This window comes from Scomber japonicus, chromosome 5, assembly GCF_027409825.1.
Source record: "Scomber japonicus isolate fScoJap1 chromosome 5, fScoJap1.pri, whole genome shotgun sequence".
Lineage (NCBI taxonomy): Eukaryota > Metazoa > Chordata > Actinopteri > Scombriformes > Scombridae > Scomber > Scomber japonicus.
Window position 1 is genome coordinate 16635404 of NC_070582.1, and position 14981 is coordinate 16650384.

Consider the following 14981-nt stretch of genomic DNA (forward strand, 5'->3'; position numbering starts at 1 on the left):
AAATACATTAAATGTATGATTTTGGTACCATAATAGATACTTGAATGCACTTTCCATTCAAATCTACTTTAAATGGTACATTTTATATAGGCTATTTCACCACTGATTGGATTAGAATTTTCAAGCTCATTATTTATCACAATTTTGATCTGAATCTGTACAATTATAGACTATCAATTAGATCAAATACAAAACATCTTGGAAAAAAAATTTCCGTTTGTGCTGGAACAAGAACAAAACTTTTAATTGATACCACAGTAGCCTATAACCTGTTGCACCATAGCAACATGGAGCAAATACTGGAGCATTTTCCCCAACCAGGTCCTCATCCTCCATCAGCCCTCCTCCTCAGCTCACTGCGTGCTGGACTGCGGAGGCTGAGGTCCGTCTCATCCACCTGGTGCTACTGCAGCACACTGAGCGAGTCCTGTCCGCACCACAGGACAGATGCCAGTTTCACACTTCCCCCCAAATTACCACTGCCTTGCCTTGTTGTCACTACACTGGTTAAATCGTCGCTCTTAATTACGAAAGGTAGCTTTCTAAGTAGCAAAGTTGCCCACCATGGACGTAAAGCGAGATAAAGACCAAGGTAAGTTATGATGGATAGCTCGTTGCTACGTCGCTATGCTAGCCATTAGCGGCTTATGCTAAATGTAGCAACAGCGTATCGTTTGCTGTTACACAACATTTTACGTGGTTCATCATCAGAAAGGGGGAAAGGGGACTATTGCCATTTTCATTAAATAACCCACCCACTTTCACTCGGCTGATTCATCCTCACGACATCACACATCCGCCGCCTCACGACTCTCACAGCAATGAAACAGGTAGCTAACATTAGCCACCAACATTTTAATGGTTGCTCACTGTCAAGCTAAAGATCGTCACCTTCATTTCTTGTAGGTGTCAAACATATGCACAATATATGTTTGGTGGCACGCCTCCCACTCACCAAAGTTTTTTAACCAGTTTTATGTACCAGTCCTTGTATCAGCTGAAATATATAAAGTTATTTAAATAAAGACTGCGATGATGTTAATCTGAAAACAGGATGTGACAGGCGACCGCATCATTAATTAAGGTTATGTCTGGTTAACAAGCGGCTCGACTCAGGAAAGTAAGTCATTCATTCGTGCAGGCTCACAAAAATTGTTCATGTGTAGTTTGTGAGCTGGGGACTGATTCTGCCTCGGGGAAATAAACCAAATATAACGCTGAATTGTTATTCATGCTACCCCCATCACTAACAATATACAGAGCAGCAATCTGCCTCTTTGTGACCCTGAAACTCAGCATGCTGCCAGATATGATATTCATGGTCTGTTTAAATTGGCTGAATGTACTGTTTAGAAATGATTGCATGAGTTATCTGCTTGTTCTCCTGTAAACAGGGGCAGACACATTGCTTCCAGCGCTCTCCTTTCGCAGTGCTGACTCACAAAAATAAGGAATCTGTGGTTGTGCTGCATATTTTTCAGGAAAGTGAATGTGCTTTATTATTGCTGTGTTTCTTCCAGATGCAGACTGTGAGAAGGTAACTGCGGTGCTGCTCAAGTCACGTACAGGAGAATTCGATTTGGAGTCAATACTTTTTCTTAAATTGAGAGGTCTTGGTAAGGTCAGATTATTTTATTCACTATTTAAAATTGTCAAAAATTGATTCATAATTTAATTTGTTGTATGATATATTATGTGTCTTACAGGAATACATGATCTCGGATGCATAGGGGAGTGCATGAATTTGGAAAGACTGGACCTTTCTGGAAATAACATCACAAATTTAGCTGCGCTGTCATCTCTTCGGCTTCTTTGTGTTCTCAATTTGTCTGCTAACAGGATTTCCAATTTGGGTAAGGCGTGATTACGTTTTTATTTCCGTGCTGTAAAAGCACCTGTCATAGTCTCCACTATGAATAGGATTAGATTTTTTTTTTAATTTAATGGGTTTTTTTTTAATATTTCCAGAGCCCCTGCACAACTGTGACAATTTACAGAACTTAAACCTGGCTGGTAATAACATATCCAGGTATCACTATGTATTCATTCTCAAATGCCTACCCTAGATTAATAAAAATGTGGATATACTGTAAATTACTTGTTAATTGCATATGTAGTTGTTAAGCATGAAAATATTTTGCTATTTGTAATTACAGTTTTAAAGAACAGTATTCTGAGCTGGTCATGTAAAATAATTTCATATCTGTTTTGTTTTGTCTACAGTATTGAGAGCTTTCACTGCCTTAAGTCTTTGAGAAAGCTGGAAAATATACGACTTAAAGACAACACATACAATTACACTAATCCAGGTAATTTTCATTTTCTTTGTTTGAAAACAAACAAGACATTTGATTGAAAAATCTTTGTAAGTAAACTCAAAATGACGTGTCTTTCAGTGTGCAGAAACACACCATATAGAACCATAATTCTTGAGATGTTCCCCACCATCAAAGTGCTGGATGGTAAGATTGTTTTTATCTGATTGTTTTTATTTTTTTGTATATGCTATGTTCTTGAGAATACGTTATCGTGTGTTAACTTTTTTTCTTTATTTAAATTGTAGGTGAGAGAGTGGTTGGACGTGGTAGTGATTTGTACCAATTATGTAAAGACATCGATGACACCATCAAAGGTACCCCTGGTAACTAGTATGCTAGTTTATCATGGTTGATAACTCCACCGATCAGATTAAGTTGATGAATGTAGTATTTTCATGTTATAGTGACTTTACTGGCATGTCTTTGGTGTTTTCATTTTCAAATAAAACCTAGTTGAGCTGAAAGGCTGTGATAAATAACTATGTTTTTGTTTCTTTTTGTGCATGGTTAGCTGGTTTATACAAGAATGGACAGCTCATTGAACATCCTGATTGCAAGCCATGGGTGGAGGATACTTACTGGGAGATAAAAAGATCAAACAATGCCATTATTGAGGAAGCATACAAACAGTTTAATGGTAAGAGGTTTTGTTTGCATGTGATCTAACCAGTTGTCTATTCAGCTGGTTCATGTTTAGTGCAATTTCTAATGTGATCTTTGTCCAATATTTCTCATTCTACAGATGTTCTTCATGAATGCAGACTCCTTAACAACAGAGCAACTCATGTGATTTCTCAAACTGAAAGATCTATGAGCCTGAAGAAGCAGCCAAAGCAGTATGCCATCTGAATTGAGCTCTTTTGGACACTTTTGTGCTCAACTTTGTGATGTACGATTAAAAAAGAAAAGAAAAAAGGCCATGGCTATATGTACTGTAGATTTTTCAAATTACTAAGCTATATCCAAATGCTTGACGACTATTATTGTCAGACACACATGTTCTGTGTTGCAATGTGAGGCATTTGTTGAAATTGTATCTCATCCTATGCATTGTGTATCAGAGGATACATATAAGTGGTTTAAAATACTTTATCCATACTGACACCCCTCAGTTTGGTTCAAAGATGTCTTTACTTGCACAGTGTGCATTTTGTACCATGTTGTAGCCCGCATTAATGCTGAGAGCTATGCTGCTTAAAAATTTGTATCAGTTTTCAGTAATTAAGAGCTTTTCCATTTTGCATTGCTGGATAATTTTGGGAGCTTCCCATGCTGTATGCTTTCTTTGTAAGTTGAACTTTTGCAAAACGTGATTGAATGATTGTTTCAGCTGTTTCTACTTGTTTTATACCATAAAGTTTATTATGTGTACAACCAGCTCGAGTAGTAATACAATCCTTAAAAAGATGTAAAGGTGTATTCACAAATTAAATTTTTATTCATATCTGTATGGTCTACTTTGGGACAATTAATACATACATACATAGTATAAAGTGTCTGCATATCCAGAGTCAAAAACGGATTATTGACGTGGTTTAAGGATGGACCGCCCTGGTATGGGCGAAATGAAGAGTAGAGGTCACCCATGCTACAATTAAACAGTCCACTGGCGCCACCTGCAGGTAATGTCCTACAAAACAGCCACATTATATTCCTCAGGCATGGAGGAGTTTTAAATTCATATAATACTAAATTCAGTACATTGTACACATTTCCTCTTGGACAGATTTTCAAGCTCAAATATGTTTTATGTTTTCTTGCTTTTATCCCTGATTCCAATGCATTTCAGACCAACAATATCGCATTAGCCTATTTATAATAATGTATACTATTTTTATGACAAGCAAATATTTTGTGTTATATGCTAGATATGCGCTATTATTACACGACAGTAAAAATAAAGTCACATCCATAAACCTTAATCAGAGTAATGCCGGAATGTAGACCATGAGTGGACGAAGTAAGTATAGCCTAATAATTATCAAAATTATTGAAGAAATAAAAAATAAGTGTGTAATTTGACGTAGTAATAATAAAATAATTGAAATTCACAAGAGTCATGGCGTTATCGACCGTGTGAATTTATTGTATGCGGAAGGGGAAATGTTCAGAGCGGAAATCCGTTTTTTGCTGTAGTGAACTGAGTGAGCTTGATTACTGCTGCGGCTGCATCGACCTTGGTGGCTAGCTCAGGATGGCAGGGAATGCGTGGAGGTCAGCGGTATGTACCAGAAAAATATATAAATTCTTTTTAAAAAAAAAACCTAATAGCACCAATTGCATGTCATTGGTTTCCAATTCAACTAACGCTAGGCTATTTGACAGTCGTGCACACTAACGCAGAGGCTACTAGCTTGAAGTTACTATAGCAACCTGACTCCTGACCGCTAAGTTAGCGTTAGCATTTAATAACATGTAACTAACCTACTTATTCTCGTTTATAATAGCTACACTGTGTTAAGAGTTTAGCGTTGGCGTCATAGGTAATTTGCTCAAGTTGAACGTGTCTTGATCAAGCTACAGTCTGGCAACAAATGTCTATGAAATGTCCCTTATCTGCAGATTCTTAAACTGCTAAGACAGTGGGGTTTATCGAGCAATGGCAAGGATAAAATCAAGGCAGAGGAAGTAAGTTAAGCTTGAGTATTAAAACGTTGACTACGTGGCTTGAGGAAAAGAACTAGCTAGCTATCTCCCACAGTAGTATAGTTATCCAAATCTGAAACGGGCATTTCTTTTCTAAGTCAGTAATGTAATCTGTTGTGCTCCAAAGCTGAAGGTGACTTCTTGCTGTGCTGTGTCTATTAGTTAATTGACGCTACATTACTACATAATGTGTATGTCAGTATGCCATCCTCGTTGCCCTTGCTGGTGTTACAGGGCCTTCAACCTCCACCCATACACGGATGTGGCATGTGGGTGATGGTGCTATATCATCTCCAGGCTAACTCATTTGTTAATAGTAATTTATGCTAATCAAGCCAACAGAAGTGTGCTTTTTCAACACAGCTAACATGCTAAGAAACAAGTAATGATTTACTTTACTCCTGCTATGAAATACAGTCTCGTCTTTCAGAATGTCCTTTGCAGATTGTTCCCAAGTCATCTATCTATCTATCTATCTATCTATCTATTGGTCTGTCCCTTGTGTGTTTGGCATTGCAGTAATTATATCCTTATACCATATTTTTTTGGTCAAACCTTACAGTTATACAGATAAAATATGCTATACTGAGACTGCATAATTCTTGGGTGATTCGCTTTACATCATAACTCTTTTAATACAAGATAGTAGTAATTATTAGTCTCAGTATAAGTGAGACAGCTTACTGTATATCGGAAATAGGTGTTAAATGTGTTGCCTTGTTTATTGTCAGGTGTCCCGGGCGGTCGGAGCTCTGAGGAGAGACTCTCCACAACCCAGGACATACATGCGTGGGGTATGTATCCTAGAGCTAGAGTACATTTCTTCCTGAGATATTCTTGCTTATATTAAATAGTGACACTTTCTCAGAAATGCATTATTATTGCTGTATCATTGAATGTTATGTGATTTTGTTCTGCCTCACAGATGCATACTGTTACTTTAATCCCTGGTGATGGAATTGGTCCAGAGATCTCCACTGCTGTCATGAAGATATTTGAAGCAGCTAAGGTAAGTACCGGACAACCATGGAAAAACAGTATCCAGCAAAATTATTTTTAGGTTTCAGTAATTAATACTTTTGTCTCAAATCTGGAATATGTTAATATGACAAATCTTTGTACATTTCAATGATCTAGGCACCTATTCAGTGGGAAGAGAGAAATGTTACAGCCATCCAAGGACCTGGCGGCAAGTGGATGATCCCTCCAGATGCCAAAGAATCGATGGACAGGAACAAAATCGGCCTAAAAGGTAGCCTGCGTAACACACTTATAATATATAATAATGTAAATAACTAATATATATAATATACTAGTAGTTTTTCCTATCCCAGTAGTTTTACTCTCATTCAGTGCCACAGCAAAAAATGTAAAGTGAAAGTGAGAAGTACATTTAAATAAAGACCAATATAAATAATAATAAAAAGTTGTACAAATACTTACTGATAAATAATATGACCCGCTGGTTTAGATCTTGCCCCTCCAAAGGATGTTTTCATTTGGTGTTGGCAAGTGACCTAGTACATAATTTTGAATGACTCAACAATCTGCAGGTCCTTTGAAGACACCAATAGCTGCTGGCCATCCCTCCATGAACCTGCTGCTGAGGAAAACTTTTGACCTCTATGCCAATGTGCGCCCCTGTGTGTCCATTGAGGGCTACAAGACCCCCTACACTGATGTGAACCTTGTCACCATCAGGGAGAACACTGAGGGTGAATACAGTGGGATTGAACATGTGGTAAGAACCTTTAACAACACATTACACATTACAGGCCTATTTAATTTTCTTTACATCAAAATATTACGTTCCTCTCTGTTGTCTGTTTGTTGCTTCCCAGGTGTGGACACCTTTTGCTGTTTAGGAATATAACCTTTAGCATCATCTTGAAATCATCCAAACATAATTTATGGTTAACAGATGTTTCCTGAGTCTAATCTTCCTTGTATTCATTTATTTTCAGATTGTTGATGGAGTTGTACAGAGCATTAAGCTCATTACAGAGGAAGCTAGCCAACGCATTGCAGAGTATGCGTTTGAATATGCCAGAAATAATAATAGGGCCAGTGTTACTGCTGTTCATAAGGCCAATATTATGTAAGTTGTATTCATTACAAATTACTTTAATTTGTTATTCTCAAGGTATTTGCCTAAATTAAATGGTTGTTCTCTATTGACATGTTTTATTGTAGGCGCATGTCAGATGGACTCTTCCTACGAAAATGCAGAGAGGCTGCTGAAAAGCACAAGGATGTGAAATTCACAGAGATGTACTTGGATACTGTGTGCCTTAATGTAAGTCCCAATAGCTTTTGTTATGAATTACTTGTGAATTAAAGTTTTTGATGGATAAGAAGTAATGTTTTGTGAAGGGTTTGCACATTTAACATGCCTAATTATTAGTGTTATTGTTTGTACCTAATTCCACAGATGGTACAGGATCCCACACAGTTTGATGTTTTGGTGATGCCAAATTTGTATGGAGACATCTTGAGGTAAATAAATTTGACCAGTAAACCTCTTAGATTGAAAGGCTTCAAAATATAGGTTGTGTTCTCCATAATATTGTGCATCAGAAAAGCAAACTTTTTTTTTTCTTGTTAATTACAGACAATGCAGCTCCTTAGTAAACATATAATGCATTTACACACCACTTAAAAAGTAATTTTTGTTTCATGTTCCATTTTTTTCATTTGCTGTACATGGAGAAATGAGTTAAATCAAGAACATAGTACAGGCAATATGGTTTCAACCAGGCAGTATTAAATGTTAAATAATGATCATTTAAAAGTTACCAAATCAATTGATCTAAACTAATCTGGAATATAATAATTTAATCAATCAAAGAAAAATAAAGAAAAATGTGTAGTGATGAGGCACCCCGACATCAGTTGCAAATGATGAGCCTATGTCTAATTAGTAAGGTCATATACATGCACAGGAATAAACCTGAAGCTAACCGCATATGTTTACATTACAGTGATCTTTGTGCTGGACTGATTGGAGGTCTTGGAGTGACCCCTAGTGGAAACATTGGCGCCAATGGTGTTGCCATATTTGAGTCGGTAGGTTGTTGTTGTTCCCATTTGTCCCAACTGTGTATCCAAGTACAAATAGCACATTAGAAATTCATGGTGTGTGATGAGCTAGTAAAGTTTGTTTTTTCTCTGTTTTTATAAATGTGATGTTTATAGAAATATCAGTAATGATGACTGATTGTGATTCATGTCTTCCATCAGGTTCATGGAACTGCTCCAGATATAGCAGGCAAAGACATGGCCAATCCCACTGCCTTGCTGCTCAGTGCAGTCATGATGCTGCGGCACATGGGCCTGCATGACCACGCTAATAATATTGAAACTGCCTGCTTTGGCACCATTCGAGACAAAAAGGTAATCTAATATTACAAGAAATTCTGACATCATGTTTTGCTTATATGCTCCCATACTGATTCATGACACTTTTATCTTCAAGGTTCTGACAGGAGATCTTGGAGGAAAGGCAAAGTGTTCAGAATTCACAGAAGCAATATGTCAAAGAGTGAGGGATTCAGCCTAAAGGGATGCTAATGGTACAGGGACTCAGTATTTGAGTCTAAGTCTTTAATCATGTCATATTGTATCTGCACAATTCAACCAATAGATGTATTTAAAAAAAAGAGTCAGGAGACTAGGATCCTGTATGTTTTATTTTTTCTCTGCACTCTCCAAAGCACTGTCTTAAAACTCATGACCATCTGTTACTGTATATGTGATAAGCATTTTAATTTTATTCTTCAACTGTGGTGGGTACTGTCTATTTATTGATATTGGCCTCTTGTCTTATGTATTTGACGCTTTCATTTTGACATTGAAAACACAATCTGTAACCCTCGTGATAATCATCTGAGAAACACTCGAAATGCAGATTGCAAATAATTTCATATGTAAAGCTAACTCTTAATGTGAGTATACTTGTTATTTATGCAGTCAGAAAATACAGGCTGGGATATTAAAACATAATCAAGCAACTTTAAAATTAAATTAGCAGGTGTTTTGCACTTAGTCTTCTCTTCATGGCAGTTTTGTTCTTGTTGCAAGTATAATGAATGTATAAAGGGAACAGATGAATATTACAGTGACACGAGAAATGCCAGACTTTTCATTCAGTGCTATCCAAATGACGACTGTGTGTGCAATAAGCCCCATCAGCTGCTGTGATGCTGACACTGGTAATATAGTTATTAGGTTTCGAGTGAAAGTCGTGTACATGAGCACTGTAAAGTTTATCAGTGTTAAGTACCAAATCGTTACATGACACACTGTCTAAGAGGCTGTCCTGCAAGTAACTAAGTGTGATTTTTAGAGAGAGATGTATTTGAGCTTATAAAAAGACATAATTATGCTTTTGTGCAATTCTTGGTATTCTAAGTGAGGTGTGTTGTAAAACTTTTAAATATGGTTTCTGTTATTTTTTGCATTTCTGTACACAAGAAGACACATATATAATTAAATTCCACGCATGTCCACAAGAATGATGCTAGTAACAACTAACAAGTAATTTGCATATTAACAGTTACAGACTAAGCTCTCTAGAAGCATGACACTATTCTTGATAGAGACTCTCTATGACCTTGTGGTACATCTCCAAGACAACAGGGCGACGAAGCTTCATTGTGGGACCTGGAAGGGAAAAATAATGTAATGAGCAATAGTTCACAGCAGTTTCACAATTATATGGCCCTTTACTATTAAAAAACAACAACAATTATAACACGTAAATGTTAAGTAAATCAAATTGTTATATACAATACACGTACAATTGAGCCTTTAGTGTTATGATCTAGGGTAACACTTCATAATTCATAATTTCCTCATGATATCCTGGGAAGTCAAAAGAACATTTAGTACTGATTACAAGAAAAATAGGATTTTTGAAAACTCTTTATCTATTCATCATTAGTTACCAGCAAGTGTATCCTCCCTATATGTCGAATTGTATGTTTGTCTGTTTCTTGTTGTTCTTCAGCTCACTTTTGTTCACCAGTTGAACCTTCCTATGATCAGTAGCAAATAAACTGACCCCCCCCCCCCCCCCCCTTGGAAACTTCCCAGGAAATGACTTAGAAATTACAGACTTGTAAAATAAAGTGTTACCCAGCCTGACCTAACAGTGCACTGATTACTGTTCTGCTAAATTTACCCAGCTCTCCTCCAGAAACAGAAAAGTCCTTTCTCAGGATAGTCCACTTTTGTATGCGTTGAGCATTAGAAGTGGCTGCAGAGTTGACTCTGTCGATTCCCTCCTGAATTGCACGGCACACGTCTTTGTCTTTCCCCTCAATGATGTCAGACACCTTGGTTGCTTGGCTGCCGAGGTTCCGGCAGTATTCCACAGCCTCCAGACTCAGCTCCTCTGTGGGCTCCATGGTCTCTGTATTGCTGCTGGACTGGAATACACAATGAAATCCCATTCATTTTAAGTATTTCCTTCTAAGTCATGATTATAGGTCAAAACAAACAATTGCAGTCAATTGTGAGACAAGTTATTTTAATTGCTTTGGCTCCACTATATTTTCTGGTTTGTTACAAATCTCTCAAGGGAAAACAGAGTGTTGAAAAGAAAGTCTTTGAAAGTATTCGTAAGAACTGAGGCTATGTACACACTGCTCCTGTGGAAATGTAAATTTATGTTCATTAATGATTCATGGTGCACGGCTATGTTTGCAAACAGTTAGATAAAAGTGACAACATAAGATAAGGTTGATAATAAGCCACAATGCAGTGTAGCATTTTCCAGTATTTACAATAAAAAAACTACTTTACCTTTAAGGTCAAAAGCATCGACAAGAACTTCCTCTTGTCCCCTATTAGCATGGCATTGCTGATGATGGGTAGTTCCTTCTTCACTGCTTCCTCAATAGGAAGAGGAGGAACATTCTCCCCCCCAGCTGTGATGATCAACTCTGAATAGAGAGAGGGCACACTGACATGTCAGCTATTTATGAATCTTTACCAGGATAAAGCAGAAGTGACTGTTGACTTCAGTTTTCTAACAATAGCCTTATTTGCTCAGATAGTGCTACCTTTAATTCTTCCAGTGATGTACAAGAAACCCTCTTCATCTATCTTCCCCAGGTCTCCAGAATGCACCCATCCATCTTCATCCATAGCTTCTCTTGTCTTGTCTTCCATATTGAGGAAACCCATGAAAATGTTACGTCCCCAAAAGCAAATTTCACCCGTCCCCTCAGAGTCGACGTCAGCCATTTTGTATTGACAGCCAGGCACCACCTTACCACAGCTTGGTCAGAGAAACCAATTATTTGAGTTATTTTACACTCATAACAAACTTAACATACAATTGTTACAATCTTTGAATTCTTACCTTGGTAGTTTATAAGCTTTGGGACCTGACATGAAGTGAGGTCCTGTGCTTTCACTCATGCCATAAGCCTCATACAAGCGGATGTTCAGGCCCAGGAAAAACTGCACTGTTTCACTACCGATAGGAGCTGCCCCAGAGAAGAACTTCTGACAGCAAGCGAGGCCCAGCTCCGCCCGAAGCCTTTGCAGCACAAGGTTGTTGGCCAGAGAGAAGAGAAATGGTTTCTCATCATCCCTGAAAAAGGAAAAATTTAATTAAATTATGTATTTTAACATCGAAACAGTTCATGTTGAATATATATATTCTGTATTTTAAATGTTATTATCCAAACAAATAACAACCAATGTGACCTCAATAATCCAGCCCTTACTTCAGCATATACTTTTGATTGGTCTCCAGGCTGACTGACATCGCCCAGGTCACCAGTTTCTTTTTCACATAACCACACTCACTAATGGCCTGTTTGATCTTTTCCATCATCTTCTCCCACACCCGTGGGACACCCATGTGGGATGTAGGACAAACTTCTCGCAGTGTTGTTATCAGGCTTCCCTATAATGTGAAGACAGACATGAAACACCTACACTTTTTTCACTTGAAATTTAATTTTGCACAGAAGGTTTTTTTCATTGGATTTCACAGGGTATTACATTTTTCTATCAATTGACACATAGATAGGCCTATTGATATCTAAATTAATTATGGGAAAACACTTTTGACAAAAAGTCTTGGAAATTAGTGTGTAACTCATTTTGTTAGAGCCTTTCTGCTTTGCTTTTGCCTTAGTTGAGTAAAAGTTTGATTCGAGAGTGCTTATTCTTGCACAAAATATGTTCACCTTTGGTATGCTTGATATGCTGTAATGAGTGTCAAAACCCACACGTGAACTAGACATTTTTATTTACCTTTAAGGCATCTGGCTGTGCAAAGTACACCAGCTCACCCCAATGGATGCCAGTCCAGAGATCATAGATCTGAGCAGCAATGTGACTGAGAGGAAGGTAGCTCACGAGTGACTCCTGTTTGGTGTCGGCCGGCTGCATGTCCCCTGCCCTGCTGGCATGGTTGGCAGTCCATGTGATCTGAATATTCATCATAGAGACAGAAGATGTTTGTTGTTGCCATACTTGCTTTGCTTACCATCACAATCATCTGCCTGCATATAGTTATAATAAATCTGTACAGATTAACTGTAATCACAAGAACTCTTACATTGTCATGACTGAGCATGACACCTTTCGGCTTGCCTGTGGTGCCAGACGTGTAGATCAGTACGCAGCATTGGTTTGCTTTCTGGCTGCTGATGATGTCATCCAGTTCTTTCTCAGAAACATCCAGACCCAGCTCCATGAACTCCTCCCACTATCCCAAAACAGAAACATACACCATCATAGCCTGAGCTCAGCAGTCATTTTGGTCCCTATCATTTCATGTGGTGTCAGGAATATACTTACAGAGTAGAGATTGGAAATCTTCTCCTGGACTGGTCCGCTATACTGCACTATGGCTTTCAATTGGGGCAGTCTGTCACGTATCTATTGTATTGAGAATAAGAAGTTTACCACAAAATGTTTTGCATGTAGACAAATCCTCTAGGTTGTTTAAGTAATGGTACCTGCAATATCTTATCCAATTGCTTTTGGTTTTCCACCACAATAATGTTGGCTTTGGAGTCACTAGCCACATATCGGCAAGCTTCTGGTGTGTTTGTGGCATAAATCCCAGTCATTATCCCTCTTTGAGGAAGAGTACAGGTTATTATAAACAAAAGAAAAAGATCAAAGTTACTGAATGTGTGATTGCAACACGGCCATGTGAGGAAAAAGAATGATAAGGGTGCACGTAATAATGTCTTTCTCACCCTGCCATGATGGCACCGACTGCAGAGAAGAACCATTCTGCTGAATTGAATCCTAGTATTGCCACTCCATGGAATCGTTCTAAACCAAGCTGCACACATTAACAAATGTTTTTTCTTCATATTTTTTAAAAGCTGAGCATTGATAGTACCCAATAGTTGTCACTTAGTATGCACTGTTCACAATAAGTACAGCAATCATGATTCTGTTTCTCGATTATATGCAGTACCTTTATAAAGCTTTTGGCTGCTCTCCGGCAGAAATTATAATACTCTAGAAAAGTAATCTTTTCCCACTTGTCGTTCCTCTTGCTGGCAAGTGCGTAGATGTTTCCATATTTTTCAACTGAGGCTTTGAACATTTCATGAACTGTGATTGGCTCCTCTGGACAAGCTTCTTCTATTCTCAGCCTGACTGCGCCTTTAGCATCCGGGGTCCAAAGAGAATGAGCTGGAGCAAGAGATGCGCCGGCACTCACCTCTTCTATGTGTTTCTTCCCTGAGATGAGACATAAAAAACTAATCTGACAAACAAATACAGTCCTTATCACAGAGGTATAAACATTTTATTGTCCCATCAGGATTATCTAGTACCATTACTGGAGTTCACTGATAAAAAAACTTCCACCATGATCCCAGCACCAGAATGGATGTCCCATGTGTTCATAACTCACCAACAGAGGCATGTTCTCCACTATCTGTTTGCACGTCTGCCATAGACTCCTGAACTGACGACACCATACTAAAACACACAGAGGAAACATGGGCTGCAAACTGCTCATATACACTCCCCCCTTCACATTCTAGCAGTGGTTTGGGCCACTGTTTTCATTTCATCACATGGGTCAAATTTGCAGTGGCATATTGTTTCCCCAACACAATGGCACAGCTTTTGGCACAGCTAAAGCCCTTTGCTTTGTTCCAAATTCAGTGAAAGGCAAAAGACTTTTCACTCCAATCTGTAAAAAACTTTTTTTATATATATATTTTTTCCCCATGATTTCACTAAATGTAGACATACTTTTTCAAACTTGCCACATTTCAAAACACTGAATGAGATTAAATTGACTTTCAGCTTCCATTCCTTATTTATATTCACAGATGGATGCCATTTTAAAACAAAGTAGACAGGAGCATTCATCCAACAAGAACATTCATTCAACAGTTATTATCATGAGTCTTCTACTAAATAAGCAATAGCAAATACATAAGGAAGACTTACAAAACTGTTAATAAACTGTATTATCTCATCATGCTAGATTAAATGTAATATAAAGTTCAAGTGGCTTACCTGTTCAAAATCTGATCATCTCCCTTCTCTTCATTAGGAATTTCCATCTTGTTATTTGTAGATCTCCTGGTAGTATGGCTACAAGTTTTCCAGAACACAAAACACCTTTCAGAATCTGGTTAGTTTGCAACAAAAAAACAAGAGCTTGATGTCTTGTCTCTCTGGACAAAAAACACTTAAATATTTACTAAACTTCTGAAAAAAGTTTTTATTTAGTACAATAAAAATAAGAAGTGCAATTCAACAAACCTGATGAAGTTGTCAGTGGTTGCAAAACAAGTCAGAAAGTCCGTGTATGCACTACATTGGACCACTTCCTCAAGAGCATGTCTAGAATTTAAATGAGGTCTGTCTTTTCATATGTAAAACTGACTGATTATAATGTTCTTAAATCACACACAGGTAGGTAAAAACCCAAATTATACCAATATTACACCTCTAACTTTGACCAAGCTGATTATATATGAGTTCACTGTGAGCTGACTCAGTTAACTGAATATC

The 14981-nt window shown here is 37.8% G+C and overlaps 3 protein-coding genes across 6 annotated transcripts; 2 read left to right on the forward strand and 1 right to left on the reverse strand.

Moving 5' to 3' along the window:
- The first annotated feature begins 425 nt into the window (after positions 1 to 425).
- On the forward strand, positions 426 to 3226 carry lrrc61 (leucine rich repeat containing 61). Its single transcript, XM_053319078.1, has 9 exons — positions 426 to 592; positions 1521 to 1616; positions 1707 to 1853; positions 1969 to 2029; positions 2224 to 2309; positions 2397 to 2462; positions 2564 to 2632; positions 2830 to 2955; positions 3061 to 3226. The coding sequence occupies exons 1-9, from the start codon at positions 565 to 567 to the stop codon at positions 3165 to 3167; spliced, it is 786 nt and encodes a 261-aa protein (XP_053175053.1). The 5' UTR covers positions 426 to 564; the 3' UTR covers positions 3168 to 3226.
- Positions 3227 to 4483: 1257 nt separating this feature from the next.
- Positions 4484 to 9478, forward strand: idh3a (isocitrate dehydrogenase (NAD(+)) 3 catalytic subunit alpha). Of its 3 annotated transcripts, none has more exons than XM_053319071.1 (11): positions 4484 to 4539; positions 5696 to 5758; positions 5890 to 5973; positions 6102 to 6216; positions 6518 to 6705; positions 6929 to 7062; positions 7158 to 7260; positions 7396 to 7460; positions 7946 to 8030; positions 8205 to 8357; positions 8440 to 9478. In XM_053319071.1, exons 1-11 carry the CDS (start codon positions 4513 to 4515, stop codon positions 8521 to 8523), a joined length of 1101 nt encoding a protein of 366 aa, XP_053175046.1. In that variant the 5' UTR covers positions 4484 to 4512; the 3' UTR covers positions 8524 to 9478. The 3 variants fall into 3 exon arrangements, with proteins under 3 accessions (XP_053175046.1, XP_053175050.1, XP_053175049.1); XM_053319075.1 differs by having other exon boundaries at positions 4502 to 4532; XM_053319074.1 differs by lacking the exon at positions 4484 to 4539 and adding an exon at positions 4899 to 4946.
- Positions 9479 to 9539: 61 nt separating this feature from the next.
- Positions 9540 to 13566, reverse strand: acsbg1 (acyl-CoA synthetase bubblegum family member 1). 2 transcript variants are annotated; one of them, XM_053319069.1, is made up of 12 exons: positions 13420 to 13566; positions 13193 to 13281; positions 12947 to 13067; positions 12786 to 12866; positions 12544 to 12693; positions 12237 to 12413; positions 11714 to 11883; positions 11332 to 11565; positions 11030 to 11247; positions 10770 to 10909; positions 10147 to 10393; positions 9540 to 9626 (listed from the first exon to the last, which is right to left on the reverse strand). In XM_053319069.1, the coding sequence occupies exons 1-12, from the start codon at positions 13549 to 13551 to the stop codon at positions 9550 to 9552; spliced, it is 1836 nt and encodes a 611-aa protein (XP_053175044.1). In that variant the 5' UTR covers positions 13552 to 13566; the 3' UTR covers positions 9540 to 9549. The 2 variants fall into 2 exon arrangements, with proteins under 2 accessions (XP_053175044.1, XP_053175045.1); XM_053319070.1 differs by having other exon boundaries at positions 10147 to 10385; positions 10762 to 10909; positions 11702 to 11883.
- Between the last annotated feature and the right edge of the window lie 1415 nt (positions 13567 to 14981).